Source organism: Tauraco erythrolophus, chromosome 23, assembly GCF_009769465.1.
Source record: "Tauraco erythrolophus isolate bTauEry1 chromosome 23, bTauEry1.pri, whole genome shotgun sequence".
Lineage (NCBI taxonomy): Eukaryota > Metazoa > Chordata > Aves > Musophagiformes > Musophagidae > Tauraco > Tauraco erythrolophus.
In genome coordinates, this window is record NC_141487.1 from 6,809,114 (window position 1) to 6,822,268 (window position 13,155).

Consider the following 13,155-nt stretch of genomic DNA (forward strand, 5'->3'; position numbering starts at 1 on the left):
CAGGATGGAATTGCATTAGTCAGGCTCCAAATATTCCTTCATATCTACCATCATGAATACTCTTCCTTACTTCCCCCCACCTTCCCTCCTGCGCACCAAATTCCATCCATAGCAAGCCCTTCATGCTTGCTTGGGAATCCTGAACAACCTAGAGAGGTACCAAAAGCCGGGTGTATGTCAGGAAGATAGGCAGGGAGGAGGTTGTGAGTCAGAGAGATGCAGGCTGGAGTATGCTCTGATACATTCTGCCCATAGCCTGAGGAGGGCAGAGTAGGGATGGCTCTGATGGAATGCTGCAGCTGCATCATGAATAATAGTAAGGTTTGAGCAAGTACATCCACTACAGAAGTGGATGTCTGCCCCCATCCTGCTGCTGGTTGCATCTGAAAACTTTAAGCAGTGTATAGTTTGGTCCTTCCCAGACTCTGATCACGCCCCACTGAGGGCATCAACACCACGAAAACGCTACACAAAGTAAAAAGAATATCACATCAGAGGGACTGGCGGCTGTGCCATGAAGTGCTTCATTCACCACAGCTGGTGGCCTGCAGAGGTTACTGCAGGGCTGCAGTTGTTTCTTTGTGTGGCAGTCCCTGCCACCATTGCAGAAGAGCCTGTCTTGGATCAGGCCAGCCCACATCTCCAGGAACCCAGAGTGCAGCAGCAACATCAAGACAAGATGCACAGCATTAGATGGGGAGGCTCCGAGCCCAGCACAGCGGTCACAGCTCAAAGCCAAGGAAAGAAGAACTCTATAGGGTTCTACTCTGAGTCACTGGGAAGGGTCTCTGCACCACAAAGAGGATTCAGTCATTCATACACACACACGCTGGCTGGCACACAGTCATTTCTATGGGTGCTCATGGTTACTAGCGCCCTTGCATTACTCCAGACAAAAAGCAGGCTAACTTCCTCTCCACCTTACTCTGATGGGAGCAAAGAATATTGTAAAGAAACACTGCTGAGCAAAATATTTTATGAAGACAGATTCCTTTGTATTAGCAATCAGTCAAGTATGTCTGAGGACCAGTTCAGGCACTCCTCTGCTGCCCAGGGGGTTAAAAAAAGACAAACAAAAAAATCCCACAAACAAAAAAACGCTCCAGCTTGGGAGGCAATAGGGAAAACAAGAAGGTGAACACCACAATAAAATCAAAAAGTGCTTCTAAGAGAAGCAGCAGGATAAAATCATTCCTACAGTCTGAGAGCACTTACATGCTATTGACTGGAGAGGCAGAAATGGCCCCACACAAGTAGATGTAATGCACATCTGCAAGCACTCAGTGCCTGCAAAGACAGTCATCTCCTCCTGCCTTTGTTTCTTCTGGGCAGTGTTTAATATAGGAGCCAGTTGCCAGGACGAGTTCCCATCCTCTCATTCCTAGGGCATTCCATTCAGCATCTTTCAGTAGTAGTCATCCTTCTTGCCATCAGCTGCCTGTATGCCTGCATGGTCCTTCTGGTCTTGGGCAAGTTCCAGGTCGTCATTGTCATCCACTTCACCTCCATGATCCTCCTGAGTGCACAGGGAACATCCAGGAAGGAAAAATCAACAAGACTTGGAAAAGGAGACCTTAATAGCAGTGTACTATGCTGCTTCTGAATATAGCTGTTCTACCATACCAGCTCAGCTTGGGAAACTCAGGAAAAAAGGGAAGAATCTATCTCTGTCAGGGACCTTCAGGTGTCATTGGCAAGCCACTTAGCCAAGACACAGCTGTAAGAAGCCTATGTTGCCATGATCAGCCCATTTGTTTTACACACATTTAAGAGCATCTGAGAAAGAAAAGGGAGTAGTGGTAAGCAGGCTTCAGGTTTCTTCTGGAGACCCACCTCACTGATCAGGCAGAGACAAAACTGAAGTCAGTGCTCACATTTGGTTTCCTAAAAGCTGAGTTCTACTCAGCTCCCAGCTACCAACACACTCAGGCTACAATCACATCAGAGAGGGAAAGAGGAAGAACCTTGGTGTCGTACAATTTCTTGCTCTTGATCTTCTTGATAATCATCCATTGGGTCATCTCTGGGCTTGGCAGGTCTGACAGCATCCTGAAAAACAGAGAAAGTCAGACACTATTGACAGTGCCCCAGCCTACTTCGATTCCCTGCCAGGGACACAGCTCTCTTGCATTGGAGCCCCAGGCCTGGAAGACTGAGTAAAAGATCAGGAATCAGGGGGCAGCAGAGAGACAATGAGGCAACCCAAACTCCTTTGTACTTTCTCCATCCAGCCTCTCTTCCCACCTGCTGGCAGGAACTGCCCAGCTCCTTCCACTGTGGAGAGGGAGACCTCTCCTGCAGCAGGAAGGTTGCAGGATGCCCTTGCACATGCTGCTGTTGCATCAAGCCCCAGGACTGCAGGGAATTTACAAGTTCTTTAGGGTAGAGCTTTAGGAAGCACAGCACAGCCCCATCTGAAAGTCAGGTATTTATGTCACTAATTCCTTCCACGTTTTCACTAATCTTAAGGATATGTTGCTCTGTCAGTGCCAGCATCTTGTTCCTGTTTGATTTAATTGGCTTTTTTTTTTTTAATCTCACTAGTAATGATGATTTTAGAGCCTGACAGATAAAACACTCCTTTTTAAAAACAAGCATCATTCAGCTGCTTGTCAAAACAAGCTAACATTTCCCTGATGCAGAGTCTGGCTTCAGACAGCAAGAAACACTTGCAAAATAAATGGATTCCATCTGCAAGCAGGCAAACGAGGCAGCAGAGTTCTCACGTGTTGTCACTGCTGCCAAGAGCCTGCTGCCTGCCATATCCTTGCAGTGGGATTACGGATCCATCCAGGAACATGATGTTTTCCTTTGAATCCTTAAGCTCTCTGCCTCCCCCCATTCATAGTTGGCAATCTCTCCCTGGCTCCGGCAGGTTGCCCTCATGTCACTCACCTTCAGTGGCTTCTCCTTAGACTCTTCTTTCACGCTGGGATCCTTGAACTTCTCCAAACCTCCCACCTTCTCTTCAAAGTCAGGTCTCTCCAGCTCAGCTTCCTCAAACTCATCCTCACCTTGGTTATTGGGATCCTGGGCAGGATCTGCAGCATCATCTGGCATCTGGACAAGAAAAGCCTCTTGTAAGTAGCAGGCAGGATATCCCCTGGGAGACAGAACGCTTGCTGCATTCACCAGCAAGCAGAAAGTGCTGGCTTGTAGCACTTCAGCCTCACCTCTCTTCAAGCATTTTAGTGGTTCTAAAAACAAAAACCCCAGTCTTTGTTATCCCTCTGAATCCCTCCAGAACCAAGGAGTTTGGAGTTGCAAATTACAGAAACTTCTGGGAAAGCATTGACTTAAACGGGACAGCTGGAATCTTATTCAGAGCTAGGGTTGCATTCAGATGGCAGCACGACAGCATTACTTACCATTGGTTCCTGGATGACAGTCTCCTTCTGAGAGTGCAAATTTTCCTCTCTCTCAATCACTCCTGCATCTGCAAGGAAAAGGGAGTCACCAGTGTACCCTCTCAAAAGTCAATGCCACCAGTTAAGATTCCCACTGTTGGGCAGCAGCTGTATTAACTCTGTGCCAAGCAGGGATTTGTCTCTACCTGCCTGCAGCTTGAGGCAGACAACACTCTATGTAAGTTTTCAGAGGAATGCTTCTTCAATGCCATCTGCAAGAGTTCAGGGCAAAGCAGCACCTTGCTCCTACAGCTGCCAAAACTGCTTACTTGTCCCCAAGGCTGGGGCATAAGCATGATTTGCAGCTTGCCCGTAACTTACTGAATGGTACACGTATGCTAAAAAGACAAAAACCAGCTCTGAATTCAGCCCCTAATCTGTATTAAGATGCATCTTTCCCTCATGCCACTGCTAAGCCTGGGCAGCATCTGCACCAGCAACCCCGCCGTGCAGCTAGTCAGACCATCCCTGGGAGCCAAAGCACACCACGGCAGGTCAGTATGCCAGTGCCACCCTCCCCTTCGTTGGCACACAGCTGCTGACAAGAACTAAAGGCAGGCTTCCTGCGTCAGGCAGAGGGACAGTCAGGGCATGAGGAGAGTACTAATGAGAGAAAAATACACTCTTTAAAAAAATATAGCCTTTGCTTTCAACTAAGTAAAGGCCTAATCCTCACCCTGAATTGGATATGACGCTGACACATCCCAGCTCTGGCACTCACTGCTGTCTGCTATGACCACAGGCTGAATGCTTCTTCACAAAACATTAAAGGAACCTGTGAGACAGCAGTGTTCCCAACTGGACAGCAGCATGGCCACGGCAGTCAAGTCATTACTTTGGCTGTTAATTCCATTTAGGACACAGAGCTCAAGAGCTATTGGTCCTCACGCTCCCTTATACCTGCCATGAGGCTTTTTCTTTTCAGGGAAGAATTCACTTTGATGTGAACCAATTAGTTCAGTTCCTCTAAGGGGACTTGCTGAAAATCAGGTCAGCAAAACATGAAATAGCAGCTAAACATAGCTGTGAGAAAGCACAGGAATACCAAACCTCCCCTCCAAACAGGCACCTGTATGCACATTAGCTATTAGGTAACTGTTGCTGTTCTGCGAGGAAGGACTTCACCTGCACAGAGTGAACTGAGCCTATAGCCCAGAAGAAAATCACCCCTCTTGGACGATTTCAGCCTTTTGATCCGAGATTCAGTTAGAACCACCAGCCTTCGTATTTCTGCCCCGTGACATCCCTCGTCTGTTCCAAATGTAGAGCCAAAATCTACTGTCAAAAAACTAGGCTGAGACTATCTCTATCATGTTCAATAGGATGCAAGTTGGCATTTCAAATGAGATCCTCACAGGAGTCTCAGCTCCCAGTTACATGAAAAGCCACATACTTAAGTCATTCTACCTCAGGCTAGCAACATACGGAATTAGCATTAGTCATATCTATATTTCAGTGTCTCTTTTTGACAAAGGTAACTAGTTAACTTCCAAATCTCACAGGTTATTTCCATGTGTGCAAGAGAAATTGATGGTGTTTGCAGCAAAGAAATCTGTTCACAAAGTGTTTGCACCGTATATCCTGGCCCCTTGAGCACAGCAGAGCATCTCTGCACAGGTTCTCAGACTGGACACCTCTGCTCAAAAGCCCATTTTAGCTCTCCACTGCCTGTCTGGCTTACTGTAATACATTTTTGGTGTCTTTATTTGGTTCCAAAGGAAGTTTGTAGCTTCTCTCTTAGCTCGTAGACATACAGCTGCAATTAAGTCAACCTTCCCTTTGTTACTGGACCTATGGAAGTGCTCCAAGCCCCCATCCACCCACTCTAATTTTCAAAAAGGTCTAGTCTTTTTACAGCTGTTTTGTGTTGTTTCACACAGCACAGTTATTTAATCGTTCCCTCATTTTGCCACTCACATTACAGGACAATTGATAAACCTCACCTGGAAAATAAGGCAAAGGTTCTGCCTTCATATGCACAGTCTAATGGATTGTGCATTAATTGGTTTCATGGTGTGATGAAGAACTTTACACCAAGTCAAATGTTTCTCCCAGCCTGTTATTAGCCAAGTAAGCCAATGCACAGGAGTCTGATCCGCATCAGAAGACTGAGGAATTCTAACACACTGTTCTAAGCGCTGGCCTCCAATTGCCCAAATACAGCTACTTACTAGACTTTAAAATAAATGTAAGTGCTTTGTTGGCTGACTGAAAAAATACAACTGTCTGCCCTTGAGTTTATTTGCTTTTAGCCTCTTAAGGACAGTTGGGAAATTTTCTGCCTTAGTAAGTTAGAAAACCCACTTCTAAAAAAATTAAACCAATTCCCACGGGAAACTGAGATCGAGTCTTGCAAAACAGTGACATTTTCTCCATCACTCCTGTAGGAAAGAAAGAAGAATTGACTTTACTTACACAGATTTTGAGTCCACTACCTCGGAAATGTGTGAGGATGCAGGACAACAGGGATCAAAAATGGAAAGCTGTCCAGGCTTTTCATTTGACCAAGGACAATAAAAGCACAAGAATTTTTTCAAGAGTTGTAAGGTTTTCCGTTAACACAAGCAGAATCTCTTTTCGCTCCCAACTCAATTGGCAGTAAATTAGTTCTGTACAGCATAGGATTAGGGAAACCATACCCATTTCGAGTTCCTCGTTATCTGTCTTTTCCTTTTCGCCTTCCTGATCAGCTATTTGATGCTCTTTCCCACTCTTCTGATGAGGTGGCTGTGGGCTGCCCTTCTGCATCTCTTGCCCAGGCTTGGGATCCAAATGAAGGCTCTTTGGGTAACTGTGCACTTGTTGTTCATCCATCTGGGCATTCACTTTGTCAACTATGTCTCTCCAGCTGCACCAAAGGTACAAAACAAAACAGAATGCCCTTGCCTCAGTATATCAAGGGATATTTATGCTATTTCATAATGGCAAGCAGAGAAAAAAAACCTCCAACACATGCAGAAGTTTGTCCTAATTTAACTTTTTGACAAAACTAGCACATTGCATTAGTTACTGTGATATCTGATTGAAACAGAACATTTAGTATGCCACATAAGTACAAGAGGTTATGTTTTATAGATACAACTTATTGTATAACTGCTTTAATATTATTCATATAATACAATAACATATCCACGTAGCAATAAACTCTAATTCTAAACAGACACTTACTCATGCCTCACACATACCCAAATCTAAGTTTTTGGAAAAAGTATCAAAAACATAAGTCCTCTTTATTGTTCCAAACTTGATTTAAAATGAAGATGCTACTAAAGTAAAATTTTGGCCTATAAGGAGAAAAAAAGCCTTTCAAAATAAACAGGAAAGCTGCAACACACAATTGACAGCTTCTGTTGTCCAATTTATTTTTTTTTAAAGCTACAAGCTCTTTACAAAGATTTGCAACTAGGATGGATACTTTAACCAGCATCTGTTTATAAAACTCTTCCATAGCATGCATCTGTCCATGTACAAACCTAAACAGTGAAAAATCAAACTACCTGAAAGGAAACATTCACATATTGGTGTTTTTTGTGGTTTTTTGTTGTTGTTGTTGTTGTTTTTTTTTTTTTTTTTTTTTTTAAGGTGAATATGGGAAAAAGTGTTTAATTTCTTCATTCAGTGAAGGAAGCCACATTCCAATATGATTTACTGCTGCTTCTACCACCGCCCCCAAATGTTTTCATCCATTTACTGATCTGAAAAATCAATTATTCATACACAGCTCTATCTCTGGGAGTTCAGGCAACCCCTTTCACGCAGTCATAGTCAGGAATTCCTTCCTCTGTAAGGGTTCCACCTCAAATACACTTCTCCTGATGTCTACATCAATATCTATGTCTGCTTCCTTCATAACAGAAGTGCCTCAGAGGGACAAGCACTTGATATCAAGGTATATGCCAACTGCAACAGTTTTCATTAACGCTTCTCTGCCTGCAGCAATAGCACACCTCACCTGGATACCCAAGCAGAGGCTCAGCAGTGGAGCCCTTGGTAGTGTAACGCTGTTCCACTGCCAGAAATGAATTGGAGGACAGAGAAGAACCAGAGTATCTTCAAATTAGTTTAGTGAACCCCTGACAAGTCCAGAAGGCAAGGCTATTTCACAAGGCATCTTTTCTTCCCAAATATCCTTACTCAGGGACACCTTCAGAAACAAAGAAGGGTAAAGGAAGGGATGAAATCCTAATAATAGGAACTCTTAAAACTGACTGAAGAAAACCCCACCTTTTAACCTGAGTGAGTCACCATCAGCTTCAAGCAGGATTACTGCTTGGTCTAGCCTGTCCTGCTACGTGAGCCAGCTGAGATTTAAAAGTCTACTTAAGACATTTAAGTTTAACTGCTGAGAAAGGACAAGTAGCCTTAGCTTTAGCAGCTTTTTAAAGCCAGTACACTACCACCACATGAAACTTTTAGTAAGGAAAAAAAAAAAAATCACAATCCAGCCTTCAGCTCAGATTTCCCCATTATAAAACCATCAAAATGCAAACTGGCCATCAAGAGTTCATCCGGAATCTGCTGGTCTCAGCCACTCAATGCAACAGTTCTTGGCATTGGATGCATGGCCTCTTTTGTACTCTACTGCAGCTTAATATTGTTCTTGGCATTGACACCTCCTGGAGAACGTTGGTTTATGCACTCCTTATCATGAATCTCATGCAGTGTAAATAACAGCCTGCAGCTGCTCAGTAATTTCTTGATGATAGATCCAGGAAAAGAAAAGCACACCAAACACACCACAATCTCTCTTCTTGCAGAAATCATTTGCCAAATAAATCAAATATTTGCATTTTCTGTTTCACAGAGTAGCGATGGTATCCTTTCCAGGCTCTACGTAGCTGAGGAAAGGCCATTCTGCCATCACAACTTCAACTCTCACCTTCAGGTAGAGCCACACAAGTCCCTCCCTGTAAAAAGGCAGAATATCCTCTGTGCTGTTCCCCGGTGTGTCCGTGCAGATGTTATATGTCAGAGCAGTATGGAGAGGACATTGCCCCTTCAAGAAATATGCAAAGCACAATCTCTGACCTGGAAAGATTACAGGTTAGGTGAAAAACAAAAATGGCAGAGAAGAATAAGTAGGATCAGGCTGAATTTAGAATGATATCCAGAAGTCTCCTCCACAAATAAAGCAGAAATTAAATCTTGTTTGCTCCAGTAAACTGAGCAGATATGACCTGGACACACAGAGGGAATAAATGAAGTTAAATGAGGAAGTACTATTTTCAGAGTCAGTTTTTGGATTACAGCCAGACTTTGATGAATTGCAGCCTCAGAAAGACTTTTTCTTCCTTTTGCAAAACAGATTAGTCTTCTTTGAGTGCTGCTGAGACAGTGAACAGTTTCTTCTGTGCCTGTACAGCATCCAGTACAACAGGATCCTGATCCCTGACTAGACTCCCAGATACTACAGCAAGACAAGTAACAGACTGTAGGAATTATCCATTCTGTTACCTGTATGGAATGGGTAGTTCATGCCAGTATCTGAACGACTGCCCTTTCCAAGGGACTCCCCTTCTCAGAGGTCTCTTCTCTCATTTACCCCAAGAACAGGTCTCGAGAACACATTGTGCTGAGGATGTGCGATACAAGCAACAGTCCCACGTTGCAGAGAATTTCAATGCCAAGGTTTCAGCTAAGCTCAGATTATATCACTTCCACGTCTTTTATTGGAAACCCTGATCCTTGTATTGATATGGTTGAATTGGTCTGACTTCTCCAGATGAAGCTGAAGTTGGTATAAACTACATGATCTCAAGTACAGGTATACAGGAACACAGACAGGATGAAAGCCTGGGCTGTCTGTATGGATTCTGGTTGTGTCTTCATTTCTGGCATAAACTATTGCTGTAAACTGTTTTACTCCATTCTGAACAAAACCTATAGTTTTGAGATGACAGGTCTCTGACCTGTCTGACTTATGTTCTAATCAGGCTCTGTGAAGGAAAACCCCTAGCACACCTCAGAGGTGCACTGGCAAGAGGAACCCAAGCTCTGCTCCCTGGGAGGAAAGAAAACACACAAGAGCTAATACAGAGTTTGGGAACTTGTCTTTGCCCGAGGAGGAAAACCAGAAAAAACTCTAGTACCTAATAGGGGCTGGTTGCCTGCTGCTTCTAGATTGCTATATAACCTTGGAGATGAGAAGCTTTCAGATCTTCAAGGTCTTGTTGTTCCTGCAGAGCCTGGCAGACTACTGATTAATTAGTGGGCAAAATGAGCGAGTTGCAGCTGTAATGTACAACTTAATGCCTCTTATTTTTAGAAACTGAAGGAATTTTTAGCCACCCTTGCTGCTGCAGATAGGTGGCTTCCATCACACAGAATTTCTTCAGTTTGCTAAACAAAATAGGATATTTAAGTCACCATCACTGAAAGGGAGGAGATTTCTTTAAGTCAGTTCAGACTCCCATCCCACCTTCTCCTCTAGCTAGTAGGACATCCACACTGACCCGATCTCACTCAGCAGTAATTCCTCTTTCCCTTCCCCACACAAACACTTCACCAACCAGTTCAAATACAAAGGCAGCCTACAGAGCAGGCACCAATAACATAAGAGCCTCATTTTATTTTTTTTTGCCTGCACAGCACCCACAACAGTCTGTGCATTCAATCACACAACATTGCCTGCAACATGACTAGTCTTCTGCTTCAGCTGAGATAGAGACCTGGCAGCAACAGTTAACAAGAATTAGTTATTGGTTCCACTGTCATCTAACACTTTCTTCAACCATCTTTCAAGTAGAAACCACAATAAACCCAAGAAGAGAGACACCAGGGACGAGCTTGTATGGTACCTTTCAGCCTGAGCATTGAAGGTAGAAGGGAATTTTGTTTCACCAACCTTTGCATTTGCACCTGTTTGCTCCCTGTAGAGTGGCGGTTGTCTGGCATGTGAGGTCTGTCTGCTGCAGAGGGCTGTTTCAGATCAGGCAGTGACAATCCAGGAACCTGGCTTTCCTCATTGCTTTTCACCTGAATGCGCATCACCATCTTTAGATCCTGCAGAGGACACATGCATATGCTCAGGATATACACAAGCTCAGGATATACCCGCAGATCTCCCTTGCATTTGGACAGACTTATGGGCCAGAAAAATCTTTTAGCAAAGAACAAAAGATTCGGAAGTGCTCCAGAACAAATCTACAAGAGGATGTAGTTTGGAATCTATGTGACCCAGGCTTGTCTTGGGTAGTTAACAACAAAAGCACCTCTAAAAAACCCCCACACATTTTGCCATTATAATAGTTACTGTAATTATAGTCTAATCACACTGCAATTATTGGTGTTTTGTTTTGTTTTTTTCCCCCTCACTCTCCATCACCCAGGAGGCAGGACAGCTGGTTTTACAATCAGCTTTGCAGATCTGTCAGGATCGAGAACAAGAACCCTAACCCACTCATCTGAGCCCAGCCACTAAAATACAAACTCTTGTGAGTGCACAGGAGTCTGAGACCTGAAGCCAGGACAGTTTCCACACCAGGGAAGTGGAATGCACGTACACGTGTCATTACAAATATCATAGTTCTGAGCGCCAAAAGCAAGGGCTGTACAAAACAAGCAGCAAGTGTGCAGAACTTACCGGGTTCCCATTTGGTAGACTGTTCATGGTCCGGGTGAATCGGATCACATGGCCATCTCCACGCCTTGCTGGCCAGGCTGGCATAGCACCACCTGGCAGTGAATTGGCATCTTGCAGTGGCACTGGATGGGTAAAGGGCACATTAGCCTGTGGCCTCAGGCCATCGTTACTGTATGAGTTCTGGCCCTGCAGCAGAGGGCCATCTGCCTGCCTCTGAACCCCAGAGACTTGTGATGCCAGTGGGTTCCCAACAGGGCGATTCTCCTGATTGACTGGAAAAGCCTGCAAGGAAGAAAGGACAAGAGCAAACTAAAGGAACAAGCTCCATTCCCTCCAGTTCAAAACCCCATGCTGAAAACCCACAGAAGCCCTGCAGAACTCTCCTCCCTGGGGCTTCCTGGGAGTACCACACCTTCTGTCTCACAAGCTGCAACTGGCTGTTGGCTGGCACCGCAGGCTGCTCCTTCAGCACCTGGAACTGTTGCTGTCCCTTCCCAACTCCTCCTCCTTTGAAGCTCGGCATCTTCTGTAGAGCTTCTTTGAGCTGCCTGAACTCTTCCATCTGGGCCTGAGGGGACAGGAAGGCTACAGAGAAACGTCACGCAGTAACAGGGTTAAACGACTCCTTGTGAGAATAGCCACTCTTCTATGGCAAATTGTTCAGCACAGATACGCTACTAAAGAAGACAGACACATATTTTTTATATATGAAAGGCTGGAGATAATCCTCAACCAGTAATGACAAGCTCAAGCTAGTCTTCAGCTTTCCCTCCAGATTTCATGGATATTCTGTATTCCCTCTTTGCCAGTCTTGCATCTTATTTTATTGATTACTTTTACCCTGGAAGTGCTGACCCATGACACTGATTCCTTGACCAACGCTATTTAGTGCATGAGCCTCTGACATAACTCCTGCCTTTGTACAAGAATTGCATCCTCCCTCCCCTTGGAGGCTCCCTCCCCTCATGTGCCTCATACACATATGCCTCCAGGTCAGTTTTTTTTTCTTCCCGTGGAGGCATTTCCCCATGGATGTGCTCATCTCAGCAGGGGTGACAATAATTGGCATAATCCTACTTGACAATTCAATTTACTTTGCAAGAGAAATGAAAATTGATTCTCCTGGACTATTAAGCAAATACAACACTTTTGTCTCTACTGCAGCTTATTTCTTCCATCTCCAGCCCTGAAAAGTAGGGCTTAAAGCTACTCAGGAAAAGCTCCCCACTTGACCCCAGTTATTTATAGGAAAGTGAAGGGGGGAACTTTTCATACGCTTGCCAGGGTACCTGGAAATGGATGAAATTAGGGACTGGGCAGAGTAGGAAAGTTTCCAAGCAGCAAGGAAAGTTTAGCAGGAAATTAATTCCTGAGCAGGCTCTGTTGATTTCAGTTCTTTCCCCTGAAATTTGACCTTTAAATTAACATTAAAAAAAAAAACAAAGCCAAACCACTCAAAGCTGACATAAAAGGAATGAGGAAAAGAAAAGGAAGCCAAGAATAGCTCACGGGATATAGCCCTAGCTATTAGGAGACTGCTTCCAGTCAGAATGAGCCAGATGGAAGCAAAACTTGCACCCATCAAAAGCCTGCTAAGGTGGTCAGCCCGGAGGGAAAGCAGCTTTAGGACAGCTGTTCTGCACAGACTCCCACGTGCTGTTTGCACCCCATCACAGCAAGCTATGCATACATCACTTGATGTTTCCATGCCTCATTTTAGCTGGGAGACCAAGTGATAACGACAGCTCCTGCAGGTTGGGCTTGTGAACCATGTTAGAATCCTTAGAAAATTAACATGTTGTCTAGAATGCAAATTAATCCTCTGAACTTTCACCTGCCAGAAGGAAGCAAGGTCAACAACAAGGATACTCAGTGCAAATTGGCACCACAATGAAGAACTGCAGTGCTGATAAAGAAGCTGGGAGTCTTGGTGGGTGTCTGTAACTTATGGCACCTCTCCCCACTGGAGGCAAATGCAATTTCATTCACCTTTGTGTTATGAAACACTGATTAGACATTACAAAGGACTGATCAGAAGACCGAACAGAAAACTTTAAGATTTAATACTAAGCTCATTGTCAAAAAGACCAAAAGTATTTTCCGAAATCATTGGGACCAACCCCTGCCACTTCTGAAAGAGTCAGAAAGAGCAGTCAGACAGATCGT

The 13,155-nt window shown here is 44.4% G+C and overlaps 1 protein-coding gene across 1 annotated transcript in view; it reads right to left on the minus strand.

The window, feature by feature from the left end:
• Positions 1–1,405: 1,405 nt before the first annotated feature.
• LOC104371372 (uncharacterized) overlaps positions 1,406–13,155 on the minus strand; it is a 32,579-nt gene continuing 20,829 nt past the window's right edge. Inside the window, exons 7-14 of the mRNA XM_086625751.1 lie at positions 11,402–11,557; positions 10,990–11,271; positions 10,252–10,409; positions 6,047–6,255; positions 3,369–3,436; positions 2,896–3,060; positions 1,978–2,049; positions 1,406–1,516 (exon numbers count right to left, since the gene is read on the minus strand). Of these exons, the coding sequence (XP_086481877.1) occupies positions 1,406–1,516; positions 1,978–2,049; positions 2,896–3,060; positions 3,369–3,436; positions 6,047–6,255; positions 10,252–10,409; positions 10,990–11,271; positions 11,402–11,557 (1,221 nt within the window). The remainder of the gene's footprint in view (positions 1,517–1,977; positions 2,050–2,895; positions 3,061–3,368; positions 3,437–6,046; positions 6,256–10,251; positions 10,410–10,989; positions 11,272–11,401; positions 11,558–13,155) is intronic.